The sequence below is a fragment of the Amblyraja radiata genome, chromosome 4, assembly GCF_010909765.2.
Source record: "Amblyraja radiata isolate CabotCenter1 chromosome 4, sAmbRad1.1.pri, whole genome shotgun sequence".
In the NCBI taxonomy this organism is placed as follows: Eukaryota; Metazoa; Chordata; class Chondrichthyes; order Rajiformes; family Rajidae; genus Amblyraja; species Amblyraja radiata.
In genome coordinates, this window is record NC_045959.1 from 66,821,561 (window position 1) to 66,835,940 (window position 14,380).

At 44.3% G+C, this 14,380-nt stretch overlaps 1 protein-coding gene across 2 annotated transcripts in view; it reads left to right on the top strand.

The window, feature by feature from the left end:
• asxl3 (ASXL transcriptional regulator 3) overlaps nt 1–14,380 on the top strand; it is a 214,448-nt gene that overhangs the window by 19,623 nt on the left and 180,445 nt on the right. For both annotated transcript variants that reach the window (XM_033019677.1, XM_033019678.1), the window contains one exon: nt 2,478–2,560. In XM_033019677.1, coding sequence (XP_032875568.1) covers nt 2,478–2,560 — 83 coding nt within the window. Of the gene's footprint in view, nt 1–2,477; nt 2,561–14,380 lie in introns of those variants that run through there.

Below are 14,380 nucleotides of genomic sequence, written 5' to 3' on the forward strand. Positions count from 1 at the left end.
AGGAGAAAATAAATTTGCTCTAAAACCTACCTTAATTTTGCAATCTCACTAAAGATAATCCCCCTTTCCCTCTCCATCCCTCTCCCTCCACCCCCACCTCTCTCCCCCCCCCCCCTTCCCCTCTCTCTCTCTCTCCCCCTCCCCTCCCTCTCTCTCCCCCCTCTCTCAAACCCCCCTTTCCCCCTCTCACATCCCCCCCTCTCTCTCCCTCACTCCCCCTCTCTCTGCCTCCCACGCAGCGAGGCTCCGACTCCACGCCGCAGCCCCCCCCCCCCCCCCCCCCCCCCCCGCCCAGCCTGGAGAAACGGGCACTCCCACAACGCAATATTCCACTACTTACCTGGAGTAGACACCTAGGATCTTTGGTAGACACGAGGCATCGAGGTTATTGTGCAGAGTGCTAATGGAGATCTAAACCCGCCCGGGCCCACTGCGCATACGCGGGGAGACACCGTAATTTTGCGTCGCTACGGCGTCACCGGCTTCCCCCCACTGCGCAGGCGCAGATGGTCACAATCTTCCAGCAGGCCGGAACCAGAATTTCGGGTAATTTCCGTCAAAGTGGCAACGTTGATAGCGCTCCAATTTTTTTTTTCTCAGGATTTTTTTACTCTGGGGAAAAAAACACCTTGACCGGAGGCCCCCTAGATTTTGAGGCCCTAAGCTTAAGCTTGTGAAGCTTATACGTAAATCCAGCCCTGGATGGCACCAGGATGCCAGTTGTGTCACTTCCTGTCGGTAGGTAGAATCCTCTCCATCCTGGACCAGTCCAATCAGGGTTGTGTCGTCCACCAACTTGAGAAGCTTGGCAGAGGAGTCAGTGGAGGTGCCGTCATTGGTGTAGAGGAGAGGGGAGAGTACGCAGCTCCTATGCTGAGGGTTTGTGGGTCCGAGATGTGCTTTCCCAACCTCACATGTCTGTCAGGAAGCTGGTGATCCACCGACAGAGGGGTTAAGGCACAGTCAACTTGGAAAGTTTGGAGTGTAGTAGCTCTGGCACAAAGGTGTTGAATGCAGATCTATTGGTCTAATATGCAAACTGCAGAGGGTCCATCGTGATATTTTTCAGCTTGGAACCACTATCCTTTCCAAGTTGACACGAGATTTTTCTGCTACATCAACCATGTGTCTGCATGCAGTGAAACATGAAATCTCCGAGCCTGTGTACCATTTGCATTCTTAAATGAAAACTGAATTTACTTGAGTTCCAATGCACTCGTAATAGCAACATGAATCCAGCCTGTGTATCCCAAAATTAATTTTGTTTGTGCAAGAAAGTTTGAATAGCCAACGCTGAAGTCTTGGTCAGTGCATTTAATCAATAGGAAGAACATTTAAACTTTGAGCATTAAAAAGTATTTATTCAAGTAACATCATAACCACATTGTAAACAGCTTTGCTAACAATTGGTCGGGGTTATAAAGGAAAAACTGTCTTTTGTTTCTATTATGTGAAATTATGTAAGCTTGAGGCCAAGAGTATTTAAAAATAATATGCAGTTATTCATTTAGTGCAAAGAGTGAGTAAATATGTTTATTCTATTAAAAAAACACTTTTAATGGGCTACAATGCAAAATATAAATCGTCTGAATAGAACTGGCTAACAGGTTGTGAGTATGGGCTATATTATGTGGTAATTTGTGGACATTGAAACTGTCACAAACATGCAGTTAATATTACCATCAAAACCATCCATTCTGTTGGAGTTGGGAACATTGCTGACAAGCATTTGGGCTATTTGGGCCTGCTTTTATGCATTGGTAACACACACAAATTTATTTACCTGACCAAGTGGAATCAAGGGATATGGGGAGAAGGCAGGCACGGATTATTGATTGGGGACGATCAGCCATGATCGCAATGAATGGCGGTACTGGCTCGAGGGGCCGAATGGCCTCCTCCTGCACCTATTTTCTATTTTTCTATGTTTCTAACAAGTTCAATTGAATTGAATTTCCTTTATTGTCATTCAAACAATAGTTTAACGAAATTGCGTAGCTTGCAGTCATGACAGAAAAAAAGCAACAAAACACACAATGAACACAATTTAACACAAACATCCATCACTGTGAATATCCAGGCACCTCCTCACTGTGATAGAAGGCAAAAAGTCTTATCTCTTCCTTGCTTGTTCTCCCGCTGCATCGAGGCGTTCGAGGCCCACGATGTTGAAGCCCCCGCCGGGTGATGATAAATCCCGCGGCCGATTCCACGCTCCGCGAACGGGCCGATTCAAACTCCGTGACCCGGGGCAGATGAAGCTGCTACCCTCCAGTCCAGTGGACAAAGCTGCTGTTGCGGGAGTTTAATGCCTTATTTGTGATGCTGTGGTGAATGTTGTTCTTAATAGAATGTTACTTTGGCTGACTGTTCATTTCAGTTTATGGCAATTCATAGATCTTCATCGGTATGAATTAGGACAGCAAACTGCCTTTCTTGCTTTCATGTTATTTCTGTGCATATTTATTTTTTCCCAGGTTCTGGAAAAACATCCAAATACACCAATGACACCAAAGCAGATATTACAAGTCATTCAGAAAGAGGGATTGAAAGAAATGAGGTCAGTAGACAGCAATGCAGCATAATGTTAGACATCTGTTAACCTTTAAACATTTTTTTTGTTATTCCATTTAATTGGAACTTCATGGGATTTTAAAACCTGATTTTGAAATCTATATTTTTTGTGATTCTGCCAATTCAGACTCCAAATTACGATTCCTATGATCATTGTGCCCCTATTACCATGGTTATTCAACATCCTGCCTATGCAGTTCAGCAACGTGATCATCAGTGAAGATAGCACTGCCAGAATGCATTGTGCTTTGTACATTGTTCTTTGGAAACTTGGTGGATGAAAACAGCAAATGTTCAGGGTTTCATAGGAAATTATAAATAAAGCATTGTTGGTCATGGGCAGACAATAGACTTTTCTGTATTCTGACATTATCTCAGTTTATCACTAACATATAATCCAAACATCTGTTATTGTCCTAGTCTGGGTCAAGCAAGATTTGTGCAGTACGATTCAATTGGACATGCTACTACTGATTTTGTCTGATAATTACATGCTCAAAATTATATTTCATTTTCTTTCTCCTCTGCTTATGTGATCTATTAATTTCATTTCTTACCCATCACCTTGGCAACTCAGCACTGATAGTATGTGTTGAATTTATTTCTGTAATATGCTTCTAGACTGCTTTCTTTATGACTGATGCAAAATAATCATAAATTTGAAATTATTGGTTAAACCACAAATAAGCCTTTAGGATCCTTTCACGGCATAATCAAAATACTATCGGATGAAAAGCTGGTGTTATAAAGGGAGAGTTGAAAGATTTAGGTTATTAACTATTTCTTTTCTTCAATACCCCATTGCTGGAATATAATTCATTTGGACTTGCAATTAAGAGCTTTCATGACCTCCGCTCTTCCCAAAATACTTAATCTGCAATAAATTGAAATAACTTATGCTATAAAGGAGCAACCAATATTGCATGGAGCTATCTCCTACAGCAAACAACTAGGTATTGACAGGCCAATCTGTATTGGTGATGTAAGTTGAGCGTAAATAATGGCAGGCACATGGATAACTCGCCAATTTACCGTTAGAATAATGACGTATCATCTTTTATAGTCATAGAGTGATTCAGTGTGGAAACAGGTCCTTCGGCCCAACTCGCCCACACATGCCAACAATGCCCCAGCTACGCTAGTCCCACATGCCTGCGCTTGGTCCATGTCCCTCCAAACCTGTCTGATCCATGTACCTGTTCAACTGTTTCTTAAACGATGGGATAGTTCCAGCCTCAACTACCTCCTCTGGCAACTTGTTCCATACACCCACCACCCTCTGTATGGAAGAATTTACCTCTAGGATTCCTTTTAAATAGTTTCCCCTTCACCTTGAACCTATGTCCTCTGGTCCTTGATTCCCCTAATCTGGGCAAAAGACTCTGTGCATCTACCCGATCAATTCCTCTCATGATTTTGTTTACCTCTATAAGATTGCCCCTCATCCTCCCGTGCTCCATGGAATAGAGGCCCAGCCTACTCAACCTCTCCCTATACCTCACCCTCTAGTCCTTGTTAATCTTTTCTGAACCCTTTCAAGCTTGATAATATATTTCCTGTAACATGGTGCTCAGAACTGAACACAATATTCTAAATGCTGTCTCACCAACGTCTAATACAACTGCAACATAACCTCCCAACTTCTATACTCAATACTCTGACTGATGAAGGCCAAAGTGCCAAAAGCCTTTTTGACCACCTTATCTACCTGGGCCTCGACTTTCAAGAACCATGCACCTGTATTCCTAGATCCCTCTGCTCTACAACACTACCCAGAGGCCTACCATTTTCTGTGTAGGTCCTGCCCTTGTTCAATGTCCCAAAATGCAACGCCTCACACTTCTCTGTATTAAATTCCATCAACCATTGCTCCGCCCACCTGGCCAATCGATCCAGATCCTGCTGCAATCGTTCACAACCATCTTCCCCATCTGCAAAACCACTCACTTTTGTATCATCAACAAACTTGCAAATCGTGCCCTGTATGTTCTCATGCAAATCATTGATGTAGATGACAAACAGTAACAGGCCCAGCACCGAACCCAGAGGCACACCACTAGTCACAGGCATCCAGTCTAAGAAGCAACCTTCCACCATTATTCTCTGCTTCCTTCCATGGTGCCAATTTGCTATCCATTCAGCTATCTCTCCTTGGATCCCATGCGATCTAACCTTCCAGAGCACTCTACCATGCAATTCCAGGGATAAACCAGTAACCTTTTAAGGAAAGGTTGAGCAGGTTGGGTCTATTCTCATACAACTTTAGAATAGTGAAAGGTGTTTTTTTGGTGAAATGTACAAGAGTTTAAGGGGCCTTTGCAGGGTTGATGTTGAAAGGTTGTACCTCACATCTATAATCTGGAGCACGTTTGCAAAATATTTAATAATATTTACAGAATTGCCTGTTTAAGGTGGAAAAGAGGGGGATCATTTTTTTCATCTTGAGTCCTGAATCTTTGAAATGCTCCGCCTCTAAGCTGTGGGACAAATCATTGAATATCAAGTTGGGGAATAACAGACATTTGAAGAAGCCAATGGATATGGGTGTCAGTAAGAAAGTGAAGCTGAGGCCATGAATAGATCAGTCAAAATCTTATTGATTGGCATAGCAAGCTTGACGGGCTTACGGGCAAATGTTGCTCTTATTTCTTGTATATAGCCCATCAGAAAGACAGTGTGGCACTCCTCAGTATATGCCATTAAATGTTAAGATAGATATTGTGCTAAGGTTTCTGGAGTGGGAGGTGAACCCACAACCTTCTGTCCTAGACGCTTGCATGAAAAAGGAAACTATTGAAGGATATGGGGTATGGATATTGAAGTGAGTGTATTTTATTTTGTTTTGAGCCACTTGTAATGGCCTTTATAACAAGAGGAATCGAATATAGGAGCAAAGAGGTCCTTCTGCAGTTGTACAGAGCCCTAATGAGACCACACCTGGAGTATTGTGTGCAGTTTTGGTCCCCTAATTTGAGGACGGACATTCTTGCTATTGAGGGAGTGCAGCGTAGGTTTACAAGGTTAATTCCCGGGATGGCGGGACTGTCATATGCTGAGAGAATGGAGCAGCTGGGCTTGTACACTCTGGAGTTTAGAAGGATGAGAGAGGATCTCAATGAAACATATAAGGTTGTTAAGGGTTTGGACACGCTAGAGGCAGGAAACATGCTCCCGATGTTGGGGGAGCCCAGAACCAGGGGCCACAGTTTAAGAATAAGGAGTAAGCCATTTAGAATGGAAACACTTTTTCTCACAGAGAGTGGTGAGTCTGTGGAATTCTCTGCCTCAGTGGGCGGTGGAGGCAGGTTCTCTGGATGCTTTCAAGAGAGCTAGATAGGGCTCTTAAAAATAGCGGAGTCAGGGGATATGGGGATATGGTACTGATTGGGGATGATCAGCCATGATCACATTGAATGGCGGTGCGGGCTCGAAGGGCCAAATGGCCTACTCCTGCACCTATTGTCTATTGTCTTTTCATTTTTTTAAATGATTTTCTAATTATGATTGGGTTTGTAAATGTTTAACTGGTCAACATGACAGAAAGAAGATAGTAAAATAAATAATTTACCAGAGATTTCAGGAAAAATACTGCAAAGAGGCAATCAAATAAGAAGTTTCTCTGGGTGTAAAATTTTTAGCTAATTAAGTTATTACATCGGATGGAAGCTGCATACCAAATCTCGTTGTACCTCTGTGCAATGACAATAAAATATATTATTATTAGGTGCAGAGATGTGCTCATTTTGTCTGCTGCGATCCACACCATTTCAGACTGAGGGAACAGGCATGCAACATCATTACAGACATTTTCTTTATTGTTTTTTATATGTGTAGATATAAATAAATCTCAAAGGTTCCAATAGTTAAATATCTACAGGATCCAAAACTGTGTGTCAAAGTTAGAAATTCAAAAGCGATTAGCAGGTTAAAGATGAGTTAGATATGTTTTTAGAATAGAGTATGTAAAGGTGAGATTATTTAATGTCAGCAATTCAAGGCATATATGTGTTCTGCGTATCATTTTAAAGGAAAGTTAACATGTTCAAAAGGTGCTTATGAAATGGAGTTACTTTTAAAGAAATTAACGTAGACAAAAATGCTGGAGAAACGCAGCGGTTGAGGCAGCAACTACGGCGCGAAGGAATAGGCGACGTTTCGGGGGGGGGGGGCGGGAAAAAGAAAGGAAGAGGTGGACACAGTAGGCTGTGGGAGAACTAGGAAGGGGAGAGGAAGGAGCGAGAAAGCCAGGCCAGAAATTGCACTTAACAAAGAGCCTTTTCACACTCATTGCCCACTTTCAAAATAAATGTGAACTAACCTCAAGTAATATGGAAACTTGGAACTTGCAGGAAAAAGCCATCCATATCGCTCAAATTGTGGTCTAGTAACTAAATGAAATTATATTAAAAATAAAAATATATTTCTTAAAATATTATGAACTGTTAGATATTAATTAAAAATATAACCAAAGCAAAATAGGATGACCATTTTCTGTGCACTAATTTGTTTTGTGAATGTCACCAACCACATTCATATGAATGAAGTTGCGATATTCATATAACTCAAGACCCAGAGGCCAGGTGGGTCTCAGTTCGGGACATTTGTATTTCACTGCTGGAGTTATTTAAGGAATCGGGGTAGAATGTGCTGTCGTTTTTTTTAAGTGAATAAGCTATCATTTTCATTTGCGTTATTTAAGAGATGGCTTACAAAGTGTTCTCTGCCCTCAGTTTAATTTTGACCTGAAAGTGGTTACTTAATTTTGATCACAATGTGTAACAAATTTAAAACCAATATTATTTGTAATTAAGCCCTAATTCATAACATATATTTGTAATAATTTTGTTCTGTTGTTCCTGAGGTTATTTGAGACATGACAGATCAAAACTTAAAAGATATTTGAAAATAGACTTGGAAAATATATTTCTGCAACCAAATTCTTACCGTTAGTATATCTTAAGGAAAGCAGTGATCCGATATCGATCCCTGGGAAATTTCATAGTGCCATACTCTCGTGTCCAGAAAAATATTTATTCACGATTACTTTGTGTCATTTTAATCATTTCATGATGCTACAGGAACTTCTATCCCATAGGCTTTGGTCCTGATAAAGTGACCTTTTTGAAATTCATATGTACCACATCCCTCATTTCCCTCACAAACTCAGTTACTTCATCAGAAAATCTATCAGGTAATTTAGGCATGATTTGCTTTTAATTTATGCTGGCTCTGTCTACTCCAACCCCCATGTCTGCTGGTTCTGTTCCTGATTATCATACCTCAAACTTTCCCTGCCACCAAGATTGAACTGAATGGTATGTAGTTACTGTGTTTATCCTTGCATCTTTATTTAAATAAGGGTATGCAATTTTTAATTCTACATGCATGGAAATAATAACTGCGTATGATGAACATCTAAAATCAGATATAAAATGCTGAAAATACTCAGCACATCAGACAGCAACTGTAGAAGGAGCACAACAAATTGTGCTTGCCATGGTGTACTGCTCCTTGCTGTTTTGTATGTGTTTGTTCGTTTGTGTCGTCTGTGAAAACCCCACAAAGATCACTTTCATGAGAGAGGTAGTCATTAACATCAGATATTCGGTACCTCCAAACATCGTTCCAGAGTTCTCTCACTCGCTGGATTATTTGGACATACTCGTTGGCGGGGCTGTGGCTGTGTTCAATGTCTAGAGACGGAGGAGGACACGTGGGAAGTGCTCTGGAGCACTCACCCGACTCCGGCGACGAGGATTACGCACACTGTTCCCGAGTATATTCCTTGCAAATCTACGTTCTCTCAACAACAAAGTGGACGAACTGCAACTCCTGTGCCAAACAAACAAGGACTTCTCTCGAGCTGCTTCCCTGTGCTTCTCCGAGACCTGGCTGTGTTTTCGACACCGGACAATGCGCAGCAACTGGCTGGCCAGAGTGGACCGCGAAGCAGAGGGAAAATCAAGAGGCAATGGAATATGCTTCTACACTAACCAGGACTGGTGCAGCGACATCATGGTACTGTCTAACTTCTGATCTCCCAATCTAGAATCCTTCTTTATGAACTGCAAACCTTTTTATTCCCCGAGGGAATTTACCTCTTTTATTCTCACTGGAGTTTACGCCCCCCCCCCCCTCAAGCCCGCGTACGTGAGGCGCAAACGCAACTCGCTGACCAGGTAATCGGGGTAGAGAGTGACTTCCCGGACTCCATGGTCATTGTTTTAGGGGACTTTAACAAGGCTAACCTCAGCCGAGATCTTCCAAAGTATAGACTTTATGTTACCTGCCCCACCAGAGGGGAGAGAACACTCAATCACTGTAACACTTCAATCAAGAACGCATATCCCTCTGTTCCCCGGGCAGCTCTGTGTCTCTCTGATCATTGTTTAGTTCACCTTATTCCGACCTACAGGCAGAAACTAAAATCTGATAATCCTGTGGTCAGAACAATGAAAAGTTGGACAAGCGAGGGCATTGAAAACCTACAGTCCTGCTTTGACTGCACTGATTGGAATATGTTCAGGGAAGCAACCACAAACCTCGATGAGTATACAGACACTGTGACATCATATGTTAGCTTTTGTGAGGACAGTTGCATTCCCACTAGGACCTGGATCTGGTTCAACAACAACAAGCCCTGGTTTATAGCAGAACTCAGACAGCTCCGCCAATCTAAAGATGAGGCCTACAGGAGCGGGGATGCAGACCTCTACAGGCAGGCCAAGTACAAGCTAAGAAGAGGAGTCAGAGCTGCCAAGGAAAGGTACTCTAAGAAGTTGAGGAGCAAGTTCTCAGCTAATGACTCTTCTTCAGTTTGGAAGGGCTTCAAGAAATCACCAGCTACAAGCAGAAAATCTCCCGCTCCTTGGACAATCGTCAGCTGATCAATGACCTGAACGGGTTCTACTGCAGGTTCGATAAACAGAAATTTAACCCTAATACCCCCTCCCCAACAAACACTTCACACATACTCACAGCCTGACTCCAGTCTGCAAAGACTGGGCACTTTCCGTCCCGTCCCTCTCCAATCACCACTTAATACGCACTTACAGCCTGACTACAGTCTGCAACGACTGGGCCCTTTCCGTCCCGTCCCTCTCTAAGCACCACTTAACGCCCACTTACAGCCTGACTACAGTCTGCAAAGACTGGACCCTCGTCCAATAACCACCCCCTCCTTGCTGTCCAACATCAGCCTGGCCACTTTTCCATCACCAACAATAGAAATCGAGGAGGTAGAGAGGCTATTCAGAAGACAGAAAAGCAGGAAAGCTTCAGGACCGGACCGGACCTCTACCTTCAAGCACTGTGCCGAACAACTGGCACCGGTCTACACAGACATTTTCAACCAGTCCCTGCAAACCTGTACTGTACCTGCCTGCTTCAAAATCTCCACTATTGTCCCTGTACTCAAAGTCAAGGATTACTGATCTTAATGACTACAGGCTTGCCGTATTGACCTCTGTAGTCATGAAGACCCTTGAAAGGCCTGTGCAGGTCCAGCTGAAAAATATCATGAACCCCCTGCTAGACCCTCTGCAGTTTGCATATCGGGCCAATAGATCAGTGGCTGTGACGCAGTCAACCGAGGCCTGCACTTCATCCTCCAGCACCTAGACCGCCAGGGGACCTATGCAAGGAATTGGACCTATGCAGGGTGACTTGGACACGTTGGGTGAGTGGGCAGACGCATGGCAGATGCAGTTTAATGTGGATAAGTGTGAGGTTATGCACTTTGGTGGCAAAAACAGGAAGGCAGATTATTATCTAAATGGAGTCAAGTTGGGAAATGGGGAAGTACAATGGGATCTGGGGGTCCTTGTTCATCAGGTTGGTGGGGGTGCTGCAAGCCCTGCCAGCAGCGTGTTAGTCTTTTCAACTTTTTTTTTTAAAGTGTGTTTTAATGTATGTTTTTAATGTTTCTTTGTGAGTCTTGTGTGGGGGAGGTAAGGGGGAAACCGTTTTGGTCGCCTCCTCCACGGAGAGGTGACTTTTTCCATGTCGCCTCCCCCGTGGCCTAACATCGAGGATCGGCTTGGCCTTTCCCGGAGAAGCGCCCGGGGCTTCAGCGGCGGGCGCAGCGCGGACTCTCGGCATACAGCGGGCGAGCCCCTACTGGGGCTCGCCAGAGGGGAGCGCTCCGTTTGCTGGCCCGCGCCTAATGCCACGGTCTGCAGAACTCCAGCTGGCGCTGCGTCCGCAGCCTGGGATCCTTTGTGGGGACCCGGGAGAAGAAGAAGCTCCGACCGCCGGTCCGCGGCCAACTTCTACCGCGGGCCCGGCGTGGACTTACCATCAGGAGCGGGGTCCCTCGCCGGGGACCCCTGGAGGGGAGCTTCGACCGTCTGCCTTGCGGTCTGCGGTGCTTCTAGCTGCGGCCCAGCGGGAACTTTAAATTTTCGACCGCCGGCCTGCGGCCTACACCAACTTGAAGCCGCGGTCTCCAGTGGGGAAGCACCGATTCAGGACTTACCTGGACTTTTACCTGTCTGCACATCTGGACGCCAGCTGCGGAGGGTTGAGGTCCCGACCACGGGGGAAAATGGAGGAGGATTGGCCAAATTTTAGTTTTTTCCACCACAGTGATGAATGCTGTGGTGGATGTTTGTGTTAAATTTTTATTGTGTTTTTGTGTGTTCTTTTTTCATTGTACCGCTGCTGGCAAATTCAAATAAAACTGATATTGATATTGATATTGAAGTAAGCATGCAGGTACAGCAGGCAGTGAAGAAAGCAAATGGCATGTTGGCCTTTCATAACAAGAGGAGTTGAGTATAAGAGCAAAGAGGTCCTTCTGCTGTGTACAGGGACCTAGTGAGACCACACCTGGAGTATTGTGTGCAGTTCTGGTCTCCCAATTTGAGGAAGGACATTTGTGCTATTGAGGAAGTGCAGTATAGGTTCACGAGGTTAATTCCCAGGATGGCGGGGACTGTCATCGACTCTCCTAGTGGCAGCATGCTGTAAAGGTTGTGACTTTGTTTGCTCCCTCAACTTTTAACTTCTTGCTTACCACTGTTTCAATGTTACTTGTTATTACTTGATTTCAAGGCACAGTCTAACCTTTCTTAAAGTGTTGATAACACTTTTATACGCTTCAATCGTGTAAAGGATGGAGACAAGAGGAAAAAGAGCTTATCCAAGGAAGGAGCGTGGGAAGGCGCAGCTTCTGATTCTGGTATCTTAGAAGCAATATCGAAAAAGAACGGAGAAATGAAAACAAGATTCTGCAGTTTGGAAGAAATGATGACAGGAATTTCGAGCAAATTGAAAGAAGTTCAAAAGCTGATTATGTTAAAAGATGAATCTCGTGAACAGAAGGAACAAATTGATAACTTGCAAACCTTGGGCCAGGAAAGAGATTTGAAGATTGAAAAACTGGAACGGAAAATGAATGTAAATACTCGTGCACTCGAGCAATACAAGATTAAAAACATGGATCTGGAAAACAGAAGCTGTCGACTGAATTTGCGAATTGTTGGTGTGCCTGATGGTCAAGAAGGGGATAATGTTATAAAATATGCCTCTAAAATGATAAAGGAGACTTTCAACACCGAGCACTGTGAAAATCTTCCAATTTTGGATAACGCACACAGGATCGGGACGAGATCTGGTCTCCAAGATAAACTGAGACATTTGATTGTACACAAAAATGCTAGAGAAACTCAGCGGGTGCAGCAACATCTATGGAGCGAAGGAAATAGGCAACGTTTCGGGCCAAAACCGTTCTTCAGACTGATGGGGGTGGCGGGGAGAAGAAAGTAAAAAGGAGGAGAAGGAGCCCGAGGGCTGAGGGATGGGAGGAGACAGCCCGAGGGCTGAGGAAGGGGAGGAGACAGCAAGGGCTAACAAAATTGGGAGAATTCAATGTTCATGCCCGCAGGATGTAGACTCCCCAAGCAGAATATGAGGTGCTGTTCCACCAATTTCCAGTGTTGCTCACTCTGGCCATGGAAGAGACCCAGGACAGAGAGGTCGGACGGGGAATGGGAGGGGGAGTTGAAGTGCTGAGCCACCGGGAGGTCAGGTAGGTTCTTGCAGACCGAGCGGAGGTGTTCGGCGAAACGATCGCCCAGCCTCCGCTTAGTCTCACCGATGTAGATCAGCTGACATCTAGAGCAGCGGATGCAATAAATGAGGTTGGAGGAGATACAGGTGAACCTCTGTCGCACCTGGAATGACTGCTTGGGTCCTTGAATGGAGTCGAGTGGGGAGGTAAAGGGACAGGTGTTGCATCTCTTGCGGTTGCAACGGAAAGTGCCTGGGGAGGGGGTGGTACGGGAGGGAAGGGAAGAATTGACAAGGGAGTTACGGAGGGAGCGGTCTTTGCGGAAGGCGGACATGGGGGAGGATGGGAAGATGTGGCGAGTGGTGGGGTCACGTTGGAGGTGGCGAAACTGACGGAGGATTACTTGTTGTATGTGACGGCTGGTGGGGTGAAAGGTGAGGACTAGGGGGACTCTGCCCTTGTTGCGAGTGCGGGGATGGGGAGAGCGAGCAGTGTTGCGGGGTATGGAAGAGATCCTGGTGCGAGCCTCATCTATGGTGGAGGAGGGGAACCCCATTCCCTGAAGAATGAGGACATTTCCGATGCCCTGGTGTGGAACGCCTCATCCTGGGAGCAGATGCGGCGTAGACGGAGGAATTGGGAGTAGGGGTTGGAGTCCTTACAGGAAGCAGGGTGGGAAGAAGTGTAGTCCAGATAGCCATGGGAGTCAGTAGGTTTATAGTGGATGTCGGCCAGAAGTCTATCACCTGCGATGGAGATAGTGAGGTCAAGGAATGGTAGGGAAGTGTCGGAAATAGTCCAGGTGTATTTGAGTGCTGGATGGAAGTTAGTGGTGAAGTGGAGGAAGTCAGTCAGTTGTGTGTGGGTGCAGGATGTGGCACCAAAGCAGTCGTCGATGTAACGGAGGTAGAGGTCGGGGATGGGGCCCTGGTACGTATTGAAAAAGGATTGTTCGACATGAGACATTTGATTGTTCGGTTTCACTTTTTGCAGATGAAGGAGAATATCCTCCGAGCAGCAAAAAAGTTGCGCGTGGTTGAATATGAAGGATGCAAGTTTCGGTTTGTTCCCGATTACAGCCGTGAGCTTATGGGATTGGGAAAGTCTTATCATAATGTAATGTCTGAGTTGTTTGAGAAACAGTTGCGCCCCGCCTTGCTCTATCCAGCTAGACTACATATACGACTCTTTAATGGTAACAACAGATATTTTTAACAATCCTTAAGATGCAAGATGCTCATGGAGCTGAAGCCGCGACGGGGAGTTACTGATAGTCGATTAAGTTACAATTGGAGATTTATTGTTCCTATTTTGACAATATATCGTTTTGTAAATGATTAAGAATTTAATTGGATGAGTTATTCTTTAATTACTTTTTAGAATTTTAGTATGATGGTATTAAACTATAACTTTTACCTTCTCTAAGATACTGTTAATTTAATGTAATGGTATTATATATTAACTTTTAAGATCTTCTTTGTTAGCTCTTCTACTTTTAAAATGTCCATCGAAGGAATTTTTTTCCCTGTCTTTAGACAAACAAAGTGAAGCAGTTCTTGTTTTTCATATTTTGACCTTGGATAAATAATATGAAGTAGCTCCTGTTTTTGCTTTCAGTTTAGTTTTTTCTATCTGGGCAAAATTTGAACTACAAAGATGTCTGAAATGTCGTCAGTTCTGGCTCTGCCTTAGATTCTTCTCCTTCCAGTATCATGGACTGTTATGCTTTAAGAAATTAACCCTTTACATTCCACGTGATTTTTACAAACAATATGGATAAAAATTATGAAACAA